At 37.9% G+C, this 14,841-nt stretch overlaps 2 protein-coding genes across 3 annotated transcripts; both read left to right on the forward strand.

Moving 5' to 3' along the window:
- Positions 1-2,455: 2,455 nt before the first annotated feature.
- On the forward strand, positions 2,456-6,897 carry LOC311004061 (interleukin-1 receptor type 2-like). Its single transcript, XM_083996009.1, has 8 exons — positions 2,456-2,607; positions 3,528-3,783; positions 3,930-4,110; positions 4,780-4,957; positions 5,424-5,546; positions 5,840-5,975; positions 6,255-6,400; positions 6,487-6,897. The coding sequence occupies exons 1-8, from the start codon at positions 2,532-2,534 to the stop codon at positions 6,630-6,632; spliced, it is 1,242 nt and encodes a 413-aa protein (XP_083852135.1). The 5' UTR covers positions 2,456-2,531; the 3' UTR covers positions 6,633-6,897.
- A 2,959-nt stretch (positions 6,898-9,856) lies between these two features.
- Positions 9,857-14,695, forward strand: LOC311004837 (interleukin-1 receptor type 2-like). Of its 2 annotated transcripts, XM_083997017.1 has the most exons (9): positions 9,857-10,189; positions 10,273-10,350; positions 10,783-11,032; positions 11,144-11,336; positions 11,537-11,708; positions 12,169-12,231; positions 12,531-12,663; positions 12,830-12,980; positions 13,891-14,695. In XM_083997017.1, the coding sequence occupies exons 2-9, from the start codon at positions 10,275-10,277 to the stop codon at positions 13,891-13,893; spliced, it is 1,041 nt and encodes a 346-aa protein (XP_083853143.1). In that variant the 5' UTR covers positions 9,857-10,189; positions 10,273-10,274; the 3' UTR covers positions 13,894-14,695. The 2 variants fall into 2 exon arrangements, with proteins under 2 accessions (XP_083853143.1, XP_083853142.1); XM_083997016.1 differs by lacking the exon at positions 13,891-14,695 and having other exon boundaries at positions 9,859-10,189; positions 12,830-13,229.
- Positions 14,696-14,841: the final 146 nt, after the last annotated feature.

Raw genomic sequence — 14,841 nt, forward strand, 5'->3', positions numbered from 1 at the left:
GGAGGAAAATACCTCGAGCTTTTTTTTGTTTTTTTTTCCCACAGTGTATGTGTATGTGTATGTGTATTTGAGAATGTGTGTGGTGAGCAGTCATGAGTTGTGAGCTGGACAGGACACTGAGTGAGATACAGTACATTGGGAAACCTGAGAAATTTCCATCTGAGGGGGGTGGGAACCTTGAAAAAGGGAGCGCAGGTTCCCCCTGAGCGGACGACAAACTGACCAGATGCTGCTCCAGTGCACACGCTCAGCACATCTGTCTGTCCTCACCATCACTCTGCCAGCGACGCCACCATCACCATCACCTGTTCACCGTGAGTGTTGATCTTATACATGAATGTACAGTACAGTGTGTACTTTTAAAATCAGTGTGCCTGTTCACTTGTGTCAATTATTTTTAAGTTAACAATATATGAACAAAATACTAGTACATTTTTATATTCTACATTTACATACGTACATACTCTTTAATACTTTTTTTTCCCAACATCATAATGTGTCTTTTTTTAATATTGTTTGATTTTCTACCTTTAATTTTTTTTTTTGTTGGAATGTAGACTATTTTCATTTCACTTAACTTTAAATTTATTCAAATAGTTGAAACTTTATGACTACACATTATAAGGCATTAAACATTATTAAATTAATGTATTTAGTTAATCAGTTAAAAGCCTTTTTTCCTACATTGATACTAATTAGTATATAATTTATAGATACAGTTATAAATGTTTATTGTATTTTCATACTTGATCAATTACAGCTTTTATTAGTAAAGTATTATATAACAGTTATTTATGATATATTAATGGTTCATAGATCGTTTACAATTATTTTACAACAACTATTCAGGCACACACACTATACACACAGTGTTTTTTTGTTGCTGTTTAATTAGTAAAATGTACTTAATATTTATTATATGTGCCCTTTTTTGCTTTGATTGATGTCTGCTGCTGGAATATCTTATATATGAGCATGTTAACAGATGTTTTGTTAGGTACTGCTGAGTAGCTACCAGAATTAATTGCAGTATTAGTATAAGTATTTAACAAACAATCCAAAATGATCTGCGTACACTTTTTGAGTGAATTCATTTCATAGAAAATGGTAAAAACATTTACAAAAGATATTTATATATGTCAGTGGGAAAAAATTTTATACTGTCATCATAAAAACTCAATTAAATATGTATTGTTGATTCAAAGGCAGCTGACGCACTGCGTTGACCATGACTACTGATGGTGATTATTGGTCCCTCTCTTAGTCGACAGAAACTCCTACAAATAGCAAACAGTATAATATGTGTAATATGCAATCAGCAAATAGTGAGATCTGACGAATCGAAATTACGCTTGGTATGAGTTGTTATTTTAATTGGTGCTGTCCATAGGCCAAATTTTCCATTTAATCCCACATAATGCCACATTTAATGCCACCATGACTCATGTGTATTCATTTACGATATTCACTTAGAGCAGCAACACTCCCACAGATTTTATGAATGGGATCACCCTTTGATGACATAGTAGGACAAAGGTTTTCTCACTGGAAAAAAAATATCACTAGAGCGCACGTTTGTGTGTGTGTGTGTGTGAATGAGTAAGTGACCTAGAGAGTGGGATATGTAGTATTGCCTGATGTCAGCTGATGTGAGGAAACAGAAGCAGAAGTGAAAATCAACATGTTTCAATGGAAATGATGATTTAACAGCCGCAGAAACTCTCTGCACGAACGCGAGAGTTCACCTTCCTGTTCCTGACAGAGACCCAGCTGCAACTGAGGAAGAATAGAAAAGAATATAATTTGGAGTATAAATTGACATGGATCAAATACCTTTATTGAATATAATATTTCAAATCAAGATACGTAAAATGTCAGTGTTATTTGTTACTATATGCACAGTATATACACAGCATATAATTAATTATGGTACTCCAAACCGTGGAACTAATCGGACAACTATTCTCATTAATCTTATTCATTCATTAACGTTTTCTGAAACCATAAATGTAAGCTTTCAATTAAGCAACTTACTGAAACCAAAACAGATATTTCAGTGTACTATTCCTGATAATTATCAAATATCGCCAACCTCTGGTATGAGTGCCCTTTACCCATGTAAGTGTGACTCATCTCATTGGTAAACCCCTGTGGTTAAATCTGGCTGCTCAGTGTGGAGGCGTGATGGATGGGAGTGGTAGATGACAACTCTTGTGATGACAAAAGGTTTACAATCTACAAGAGTATAAATACAGTAAATGTTAAACGTCACTCCATCTCAAAGCCACTTGAGGTATTGGTATCAGTAAAATCCCAGTCCCGGACTTACTGTAGCACCCTTTGTCAATATTTAAGTTGGTGCTTCATTAGTGGCTCTTTGTTATCCCAACTCTGGTTACTGTTAATTCATTCACTCTTCTCTCGTACCAAACCCAAAATATTTTCATTGGGCTGTTTAGTTAGACATCTCTTCACATTTTGTGAGCGGACCTTTTATTTCAGATTTTTTTGTGCCCCTGCAGACTGTCATCATGGTCCGTCTGGCATTAATATTGACTGTGGTCATCATTGACCACGTTTATGGAAGACCTCCTCCGCCCGTGGAAGGTGAGCATCCTCTATATGATATGTAGCTACATAAACTGTGACATCATTGTACTCTGTATCATGCATAATTGATAACCAGCTAAGTGTCTGTTGAAACTGTATTAAAAAAATCACATGTGATGGCCTACTAAGCACTGTTTTTAAAGTTTGTTATTTTAATGGATGATAACAGAAAGTAAGCCTCTCTTTGAGGTATAATATTTTGTAATAATACATAATATGCAAAATTGTAAACTAAAAGTTCTGGTGAACAACAGATGAGATGGAGTTGAAGAAGAATACCACAAGTATAACAGTCTACTGTTATTTTTTAGTACCACAATACTTTGTGTTTGGATCTATATTGGATCTATGTATTAGCCTTAACGGTAACACTTTACTTGATGCCTATCTCTATAACGCATTATAACCATACTTATAATGAGTTGTAATGCAGTTATAGTACTGTATAACTATAGTTATAAACACTCATAAATGACCATAATGCTTTATGACAATAATCATAACACACTATAAAGCATTTTATCGTGACTTATAAAGTCAGGAATTATAATAAGTTATAATTGTTAGTAACGCGCTGACAATGCCCACATTGATAATGCATTATAAATATAGTTAGAATGTGTTATAATTGGCTTATAAACGTGTATAACTATCATTATAAACACTCATAAATGTATAACAATAAGCATAACACATTATAGAGCATTATAACTCTATTATAATACTTGACCTTATTATAAGCCATTATAAAATGCTCTATGCGCTATAACTCAGTGCTATAACTGTATTATAACTCAATATAAGTATGGTTATAATGAATTATAGAGATAGGCGTCAAGTAAAGTGTTACCGCATTAACACTTATGTTGTTGTAACTGTTTATAACTAATGTTCTGGGTGCTGTCTCTCCCCTGCAGGCTGTCACCATGTGTCTAAGGAGATACCAATATTCAGAGCAGAGGGTGAACCTTTGATCCTCTCCTTCCCAAATTTAAAGAATCGGCTCAGATCACTCAACATCGCCCCCCCAGCAGCAGGGTACATCTTCACTAAGGACAATGGGACAGAGGGCGAGGCCACCGAGGGCGATGGGCGTGTCCAGCAGCATGACAGACAGCTGTGGTTCCTCCCAGCTCAGGCCTCAGACTCAGGGTTATACAACTGCACTTACAGGTATCTAAGAAGGTTGTGCTTTCTCTGAAACTTGTATTTATATTTTTGCTTTAAGGACCGCCACATGCTCAGGCAGATCCAAATGTTATCATTACTTGCTCAACACAATTTAACATTTCTGTTCTCACTTTTATTTTTCCCTCCAGAAATGAAACCTTCTGTTTAACCGGGAGCATCAGGCTGTTTGTGTATGAGTCCAACTCTGCCGACATAAATAAAACGTACTTTCCAATCGAAGCCTTTGTGGGAGAAGACCTGAAGTACGGATGTCCCCACCTAAATTCTACTAAGTTCAACAAGACAGACAGCGAGATAGAGTGGTACAAGGTGAGAGGAGAATGACTTTTACTACAGAACAAACACTCAAACTGAAATCTTTAAAAACTAATTTTCTGACCAGACCTTTTTTATTTTACAAAAAGCCATATCTGTCTTAAAATTTCAATTTGTTGCAACTGCAAAAGAATTTGTTTCAATAATAACAAAATAATAATAATAACAAAAAGATACTATTCACGCTTTCAAGATATGTAGATACACTCACTTTAGTACTTGAAAATCATTCATTGTTTATAGTTAATAATAGGTAATAACTTGTGGAAAAACTGTGTAATTTTAGTGAATTTGACAAAATTTAACTTGTTTTGCTGAAGATTAATATTATTAATCGGTCAAAGAATTTGTTTAAGACTGTTTTTTTAAAGTGTGAGAACTAAATTTTTGTATTTTAATTGTGCCATTGAAAAGGAATTGTGTAACTTCAGCTGAAAACTGTCACTAAAATGTATTCCCCACAGTGGGATTTAATGATGCCCATCACCAGAGATCTACAAAAGTCATACAGTGTATTAATTATTGGCCCATTAAGCACTTTAAACATCTTCCCACTCTAGGGATGCTTCGAAACAGACAGATAACCCCAATTAAAAACCCATACAGAGTGTAAAGTGCCTTGCTTTTTCCCTGTGAGTGATGCAGTACGTGTTTCCCTGACAGAACGCCAGCTCTTCTGCCTTTCAACTGAGCAGAGCGAGTTCCTCCAGCCCACACAGTGGTAAGCTAATTATCCCTGAAGTGAAGAGATCCCATGCAGGCGTCTACACCTGTCAGCTCCCAGTCCTCATCAACAACCAGCAGTACAGAGTCAGCAGAACCATCCTGCTCCAAGTTGACGGTAGGTGATGTGTAGAGTCACAACACTCATCATTTCTGTGATGTAAAACACTCTTGAGAAGTCAGAGTTTTAGTTTTCTACTGCAAAAATACTCCTATAAATAATGGTTGCCATTATTTAATCATATATACATACAGGCTTAATATTCTTTAACATACAAAACATAACAGTGGACTTTTAGTGATCTAATTTAAACTAGTGTGGATAAATTGCCATAACTCAACAAACTGAGTCAGTATGAAAACAAATGTATTATCTTATATATTACTTTAATGATTAATAATATTATAGATTATACATTAGATACCTCAGTTTACCTCCTCACATCAACATTTCTGAGCACACTCTGCCCTCTACTGGCCTAACAGATGCAACACAATGACTTATAAGTTGGGATGAATTGTTGTTATGTGAAACGAGTCACTGTTGCAGTTATTTGAACAGTTTCTGTATCTTTCTGTGTAAGAACCACAATATCCAGATCCAGATCCATATTATTACATAGACTACGACACCACCAGTGTGCCTGACCTCTCTGGGACCCCTGACCCAGAGCATGTGAGCAGCAGCAGCGACAACGACGTACAAAGTGAGTTTTTTTTTCTTATTGATTCATATCTCTGTGGGAACAACATTGATGCTCCTAAATTGTTTTTATTCTATTTTTTATTCATCTATTGATTGTCTTTTTGTCTTAGTTCCACCTATTATTATTTCACCCCTGAATGGATCCATTATTGAAACTTCTCATGGTGAGTGATTAAAATCTTTTTTATGTAATATATATATAAAATGTCATCCTTCAAGCAAAAAAAAAAATGCATTAATGAATTTATATAATTAACAAAAGCTCTTTGTCAATTTACTTTTACCTTCATCTAGGTTCAGGAGTGGATCTGCTTTGTGCGGTGCTCACTGAGTGTCAAATGGCAGACGCCACTGTGGTCACATGGCTCGTCAACGGCAAACCAGTCGAGTCATCGTACCTGGACGGGCGAGCCCTGCAAGGGGGAAGGAGGTAATTCTCTATTCATTTTTTATTTAAAAACAAAAAACAACTTAATAGAGCACAAAGGGAACACAAGCCACTTTACAAATCAAATATAAATTCTGCAGACTTAGAAGAAGTGATTAAATTTCCACTTTCTGTCGCTGAGGAAACACTTGGGATTGTACCGTCTTAGATTTTGATTATCTGATGGACTGAGAATAGAGGAGCAATATAATGAGAATTTTTTGCCATGTTACCCACCCAGATAACACCACGTTAACAGATGTCTGTCTCAATGTTTTGCAGGGTGACCAAGGTGTCCAGAGACTGCCACATTGAGCTGAGGCTGAATGTTGTAGGAGTGACGGAGGAAGATGTGAACACAGAGCTCAAGTGTGTCACTCAGAACCGAGCAGGAAGACAGGAAGTTGTCGCACAGCTACAGCTAGAGGGTAAGTTGTGTGTTTTAATTGAGGTACATGCCAAATGATCTACTGAATACAAAAACAATAATTTACCTTTGTGTTTCTCTTTGCAGACACAACATTCACATGGCTGGTGGTGGCTGTGGTGGCCATATGCTGCTTCCTGACTGTGGTGTCCATCTTCATCTATGTCCTCTTCAAGCCTAAAAGGAAAAATAAAATGGATTACATTCTGGCTCGACAGAACAGCACCTTCTAGCTGCGTTTGTAACACGTTCCCTCCACAAACAGACTTTTTTCAGGGATTTAGTATTCTTAAACCAACAGCTGCAGTCAGCTGCAGTAGCACGCTGTTACCCACAGTCTTTCCACTTGCTCATTCCCAAGTGAGAGAATTGCACAGGGATGTTTTTGCCACTTTTGAGTGATGCAGTGGGATGTATCCTCCTGTATTGTATTGTATGGGCGTAGCGGAAATGTCTGGCTTAGATGCTTCACAAAAGAACGACTGGAGTTTTCATAAATGGTCAAAGGCTTCCACCATGGCAGCATCTGAATATACATGTATACAACTTTACGTGAAGTCAACTAATTTCAATTGTTTACTTTGTTCTAACACTCCTTCCAAAGTACACTGGCAGCTTTATTAACAGGCACACCTGTAACGTTTTAAGAAATCCAATGCAACTCTTTTCTTTTTTTTTCTCAAAGATAAATCATGTTCATCTTTGATTAACACTGTGATACCTCTGCAAACTATGTGATATGTCTGTACTGTATAATACATTGTCTCAGGGAAGCTTTTTCCAAAGTACAGAAATGTTCAGTTCAGATTTGCTTACCAGCATGTCTGCACATTTACATGACTAATCTGACGTGACTGAAAGCGGTCTGAGAAAACAATCTGTTGATGTTTGACTGAATGCACCATGTTTGATGTTATGGTCATACAAAACAAGTGTTACATTAATGTTTTAATAAAATAATTTGATGGAGGTGATGGTTTAAATGTTTTGGTGACTATCCTAAACTTGAAAAATTAATAATCTTATGTAGTTATTGCACAAAAAATACATCAAAAACATCAACTGTTTACAGTATTCACACAATAGGGACAGAGAGTTACAGTAAATGTGTACTGTGCGTAGTGTCATCAACACAGTGCAATAAGGTCACACTACAAACATATTCTTGAACTCTACAAAGGCCAATAGAATCGCTTACTTCTGCTTTAAAGGCGAAAAAGCCCCAAAATATACAAGAATAAAGAAAATACATCTATCTATCAGTGTCCTTTAAGGCTTGTGTGGGATTGTGTGGGACCTCAGTATCCTGAGTGTATGGCAAGATATAGACACCAGACACATGCACACAACATGTACTAAGTTAGGTTAGAGTTAGAGTTTCTACCTTAACCATCTTTGGACTTGGAAACATGGTTGGTCACCCAGAGGAATCCCATGCAGACACAGGGAGAACATCTACACTCCACACAGGAAGGCCTTGATCAAACATCTGAGCCAGTGTCACCATGTCAATCTGCACAGAAACAGAAACACAACACTCAAATTAAATGACTCATTTAGATTTGTTTCTAGCTCCCTCTACAGGGCAAACAGCACTACCACAAACTGGTAATATAAAAATAAGAGCATAGTCAATGGAGCTCCATAATAGTTATTATAAATCATAATGTTTTTAAGCATAGGTACACATTATTCACACACAAAAAAGTCCAAAGCCATATCAGTTAATTTAATCAATATAAATTCATTCATTCATTCATTAATAGGTGGGTAAAGAATATGAACATAGGCAGGTGGTTTCTCTGCGCAGCCACAAGAGGTCTCTGTCACCATGACAGTGTTTTACAGTAAATGCAGCCTCCAATGACTCACTAATATAAACCATGTGGGAAACAGCAACACAGTGCAGGTTGGCTTTAACCAGGGTTAAAGTAGATTAACATGACAGAGCATTTCACGGTTGTTATGATAGTATAGTTACATGAGTTTACTTCATCACTTCATAAAAACAAAAAAACAAGTTGTATTTGCTGTGTACGTGTGAGGATCGAACGTTCTCTCGTGTAAACAAGAGGATCCAAAGTTCTCTCCTCCCCATTATTGTGCAACAGATTAGGACATGAGCTGACTTTCAAAAGACCCCTGAGAAGGAAACTGCAACATGTGTCGAAGTCCCAACAGAAGAGGAAGTCAAAGCAGAGGAGGACACGTCCGAGTTTAGAATTGCCATGGCAACCAAGATGGATTATTTTTGGGTCTGATGCTCTTGGAAGAACCATTAGCAGATGTTTAATAATTGTGACCATAAAAGTCAACAACATAATCAGGAAAATTATTGTGAGGCATTCAAACCCTGGCAGACTGGTGTTAGGGGGTCCAAACGGTGCCAGTAAAACATTCCCAACACCATAATACCACCACCACCACCTGCTTGGACAAAACACAGGTTGGGATTCTGCTGCAGTTTCAGACAAGGCTCCTTTTCCAGTTTTCTCCAGTTTTGTATTTGTCTGGTTTTGGTGAGCCACAACCCAAGGCAACTCAGATTTATGTTCTTGTTTGCCGGCACTAGAACCCGATACAATCATATTATCCACCTCGATGTCTCTCACCAACAAGGGGTTTCTTGTTCACGCAATGTTTTTTTGTTTTGTTTTTGGGCCCATTCCAAGTAAAAACTAGAAGTAGACGGTTGTGTGTGTCTAAACCCCAGATCAGCAATGTTTAAGGTTAAAACATTAGCTTTGTTGTGATTGGTTTTACCAACCGAAATTAACCTATAAAAAAAAGGAAGTGTAATCTGGCTAGAGACCAAGAGTAACTTACAACCTTGACAAGAGGTAAAGAGAACCAGTCCAACAGCACATAGGAGCTATCTGAAAGTTAGTTCATATTCATAATTATCTAGGCTATTAAAAGTTGAATTACTGTGTAGTTTGAACACTTGTAAGCACACAGTATAAGCTTTCAAGTTCCCATACTAGAGAGAGAGTGAGATGTATTGTTTCATTATAAAGCAGGTGTAGCTGTTATAAGTATCACAGTGGGCAGGAAACCCACGGGCAAAATACACACATCCTATTTTGTCTTGAAACAAGCCATTAGGACTTTCTAACTTTGTGATGTCACAACACTCACCCAGTGTCCGAGCCGTTAGGGTTAGATTTCTCCAAATGTTTACCTGAAATCTGCTACATATCGATTTGGACACTCAGAAAACATGTTGTTACCAGAGCTCCAGGGGGAAATCCAACAGATGCAAAACTACAAAAAAGAGAGTGAAATCTAACTCAATCAAATTATTATTAAACATGAAATAAAATACCAGCAAAGTGTGAACTATGGGACCTTTAACATTTGATATGTTGTAAGACTCTATGGCAAAACCTTGACCATCTCCAACTAGCATAGATACTGTTGCAGGTATACAAGTTAGAGTTAGCAAAATCCCTGCCAAGGGCTACTGTGTTTATTCACAAAATTTACAGGAAAAACTGAGTAGGAACTGTTTTTTTCCCCTTAGAAGGGAGCGATTCTCACGTTGGGCTGTTTTTTCTGGTCCAAAGCATTACGCAGCTCTTTGCCTCGGATATACATGACAAACACTCTGGTATTTGGGGAGGTATTTGTCCAGAAACCACAGGCAAAGAGGTCGTGGGAGGACAGGGAGGTGGGGAAAAGGCATTTTAGAAATATAAGGTAGGGTGAATTCTGGCTTAAAAAGGGAAGAAAAATGTTTTGATTACTGCTGTGTTTCGGTGCCGGTGGCCTTTTGGACAGAAGTGTTCCAGTAAGCTCAGCTTCTGTTTCTCCTGCAGCATTTTCAGTCGAGACTGTAGTTTATGTTTATTTATTTAATTGAGTGTTTTTCAGAAATGGGACGAACTTTAAAAGTGAGAAGTCTTCTGATTTTCATCGGGTTACATGAGCTCTGTAGAGGATTCAAACAAGGTGAGCTAAGCATTTTCTCAGAACTACACAGACAGAACGCATAACACTGAATATATCATATTTTTAAGTATTATTTTGCATGTTTTTTTTATCGTATTTTTTATTTTATTTTATCACTTTGTGCCCATTGCTGTAACTGGTGCACAAATGTAACTGGTAACTGTGCCATTAATAAAAAGCCAAAAAGGATTTTGCAAAAAAAAAAAAGAACAGTCTGATACTGTTTCTTTTTTTTCCTAACCTCGAATTTCTAATGAAAAAAGTTGTTTTTATTGTGAATCTACCATTAAATTTGCGCAGCCATGTCTGCAAACAATTATTTCTTGCTGCAAACATCCCAAATTTTATGTTGACAAGTTTGCTCTGAGCTCTAACTACTGAAATACTGAACAAATGACAAATCTATAACTGACTGATGTGTGTGTGTTGCAGAGAACTGTACCAACTGGATCCAGTTTGAGAGGGTCTTCTCTGTTCCTGGGGACATGGCTATGCTGAATAGCACCTTACTGTCTCCAGACGTCTTCAGCTTCACAAGTGTCCCATACAACCTCACGTGGTTAAACTCAAGGACGGGCCAAGAAATGAGCAACCAGCCTGGTCGAATCCTCGTAAATGGAGAGACTCTGTGGATCCTCAACGCGACGCTGGAGGACAGTGGAGAATATGTGTGCATACTGAGGTACAACAGCACCGGCTAAATAAGACTTCAGAGGTTGTTGGGGATGTTATATCATAATCTGACAAGCAAAGAAAGAAAGAAAGAAAGAAATTCTCATTGATTTTCCAACAGGACTCCTTCTCGGTGCTACACGCAGGCCACCAAGCTGGTGGTGGAGCTGCCAGTTGCTGGAGAGTGTGGAAGGCCAAGGAAAGCTGTTCAACAACTTATATATGGAGTCTGGGACACCCTGTCCTGCCCTCTGATGGATTACATCAATCAACTGGACAGCTACAACATCAGTTCCTCCCTCAAGTGGTACAGGGTGAGTTATGGGAAAGTTGAGTTCTGATATAAAAGTCTACCTCACATGTTGTTACCGTCATATTTATATAAACAATTCAACATTATTATAATATGCACCAGTTTGGAAACATATTTTACTAGGAGAAAGTCACACATGGATACAAGTGACTCTTTTTTAAATATCGTGATAAAACCTTTGTGTTTCTTTTCTTCATCCAGGGTTGTGAGCCCATAGTGGAGGGGGAAGACGGGTATACCCACAGGGATAAGAACAAAATATCAATTGGCCCGGTGACAGCAAAACACAATGGCACCCACACCTGCACTCTGACCTTCACCCTCGGTGGCATCACGGGATCAGTGTCAGAGACAACTAATGCAGAGGTCACAGGTCAGTAGCGGAGTACTATTTTCTTAGCTAGGTGAATTAGTGGAAATTAAAATTATCCCATAAAATGATTCACGAGCAACAGTAGGAGGAGTTGCAAGAGAGAAAGTAACTAAGGATGCCATGACACCGGCAGCTGAATACCTGTTACCTGTTAGTGATGATTACTGAATATAAGACATAATAAACAAGAGCTGGTTATGATTGTTTATTGAAATACAGTATTGCTGAGTTTATATTTGATAAACATGGCCACTACTGTTAATTTATATCTACAAAAATCATGAAAAAACCACATACTGTACAGTAGGGACTAGTGGACAAGTTACACACTGCAACACCGGTAACAGAGATTACCATGGCAATCCAATTTCTTCTACCTCTTTGGTGTCAATCTGTTTGTGCTATGGATATTTCCAAATCTACACCACTGTTACAGTATTTAATCTCATCTGTCTTTCAGAGGAGTACTCTTTGAGTCCACAAGTGATTGAACCAGCCGATGAAATTATCAAGGGAAAGCTTGGTAAATACTTCGTTCGTAACATGCTGAGAAACATTATCAGTATTTTACAGTTTAAATGTGTATTGATGGCTCAGGATTTGTTCAGTCAACAGGATTGTGTAGTATAATCTGTTTTATTATGGTAACATCTAACTAAAGTAATTAATGCTGTGATAAGTTTACAGAAAATTACGAACCTCAGACACCTGAACCTGAAACATTCATTCACACAATTACATTGTTAATCTCAGTCTGAACATCTTCTTGGGTTTAAAAAGAGAAATTCTTCTTTTATCATTTGTGTCTGTGTTTGTGTTTAGGGTCCAATTTCAAAAAACGGTGTCGTGTGTTTGTGCCGGGAAATGCGGCCGTCATTGAAGTCTGGTGGTTGACCAAAGATGATTTTATTTTCGAGTTTGACACTTCTCAGCGCGTCTACACATCGGATGTCCGGTCAGTACTTTTACCTGTCCTTTCATTTGTTCTGTTGATCTGCTGTATTTTAGGCTATAAGAAGTGAGAAGTAAACAAAGCTTACTTTGGCAGTGGTCCAACCAAGTACAGTATCATCACATTTTTTTGTATTTCTTCTTTTTCTTATCTTGTCTGTTCTCTCCAGTTCATGGACGCAGGATGCTCCTAAAAAAGGTGTGTGGTTGGAGCGTCAGCTGCATTTTTCTGCACTGAGGGAGGAAGATTTCAACACAAACCACACTTGTCGAGTGTACAGTTCCCGTGGCACGCCTGAGGGATATTTCACTTTAATTCCAGTAGGTGGAAAATAGTGATAGATCACCATATGATCAACCGATCACCAATTACTTGGTGTGTTTGTGTGTGGCACTGTCTATATGTACATGTCTGCAGATGTCAAATTTTTTTTCTTAACATTTTTTCCCAATTGTATTTAATTTGAAATAATACTAGAGTGCATATCTCTATATACAGTGACAATGCATTTGTTTATTTTCAAATAATCTTCTGTATTCAAGACATTTGTGTTAAATGTGTTAGATAAATTCAGTGTCTCATTTTTTTCTGCCATCAAATTAAGGGACTTTTCTCAGACCTTTCCGCCCCCACATGCCAGTTATACTCACAAAGTTCAGTTCATTGGTGGCAGATTATTTCATTCTGACAAAAATGGCTTCACTTGTTATGGTTCAATTTCCAGAGAGGAAACATCATCCATCATAAATGCAGTCAGTGCAAAAAATACTATTTTAAACATTCCTGAGCACCACAAAGGCCTATGAATAGAATAGAATAGAAATACATTATTTAATCCTCGAGGGGAAATTTAAAATGTCACAGAGCAGCAGCAAGACAATACAGACAACACAGATCACAAACACTGAAGTAAAATACATAAAGATATAAAAACACATAGTGTATTAAAACACACACAAAAATATATATATATATATGAATAAGAGATGCGTGTAAAAGGTTAAAAGGGTTAAAAAGTGCTGGGTCCAGGATGCTTATGGTGAATGAATGAATGAATCAGATTGAGGAGTCGTACAGCTGTATTGCAGTGGGTATGAATGAATGTTTATATCGCTCTCTTGAGTCTGTATCTGTGACTGAAAGTACTTTTAAGACTGTCCAGTGTTTTATGGAGGGGATGGGTGGTGTTGTCAGTGATCCTGAGGAATATTGTTCGGACTCTGTTTTCAGTGACTTCCTCCAGGGTGCTCAGCTTCACCCCCACAACAGACTGGGCCTTCTTTATCAGCTTGTTAAGCTTGTTTGCGTCCCTTTTCTTGATGCCCACACCCCAGCACACCACAGCAAAAAAGAGGGAACAGCTGGCTACAACAGTCTGATATGGACACACATCCCTCATTCCACTCACCCACACATCTTTTCTAGGGTTATGAAACCAGCTTTCCCCCCGAGTGAAAGACAGATATAGACATTCAAACACATTCATGCCAGCGTGTAATTTGGTGTTTCTATCTCACCCATTTGTGGACTGTGAGAGCAAACAGGGACACCCAGAGGAATCCCACACAGACGATGTGTAAACTCGGCCTTCACCCGACCTCTGAGCCACCGTGACAATCTGCACAGAAACACAAACATGCACCGTTTATTACTCATGTAGAGCTTTTCTAGCTAAGTCCGCTGAGTGCACAGTAATACCATAAAGGATTAGTATGTAAAAAGAAAAGAAACAAACACATGATTTCATTAATCACATTAAAAGACAGTTAATGATAGGTAAGAATATTGGTCCATACACTGAGCGACTTCAACATTGTGAATAGTGACGATATGGATGCAGCCAGTCAGGTGAGTTATGAACGGATGAATGAAAGTGTTGTAACAGATTCAAGCCCCAACCAAACAAAAGAAAACTATGTGCATACCATAAGTACTGTACATCCTCTCGCTTCTGTCAGGTACAAGTTGTTCCAACAGGAAGAAAACAGAGCAGCACAGGAAAGGGGGTTCGTCACAACTTCATCTCATGGGTGTTGGGATCATATTTTACTAACGTGATGTCGGCTTTATTGCCGGAGGATTTTTTGAATCGTTTCATTAAATTTGCAGGTTAGTTCATGTCATGTTGCAGCTCTGTGCCGCCACGAGAGGTCTCAACATGACAGTGCTCCATATGTAGCC

Source organism: Trachurus trachurus (assembly GCF_905171665.1).
Source record: "Trachurus trachurus genome assembly, chromosome: 21".
NCBI lineage: Eukaryota > Metazoa > Chordata > Actinopteri > Carangiformes > Carangidae > Trachurus > Trachurus trachurus.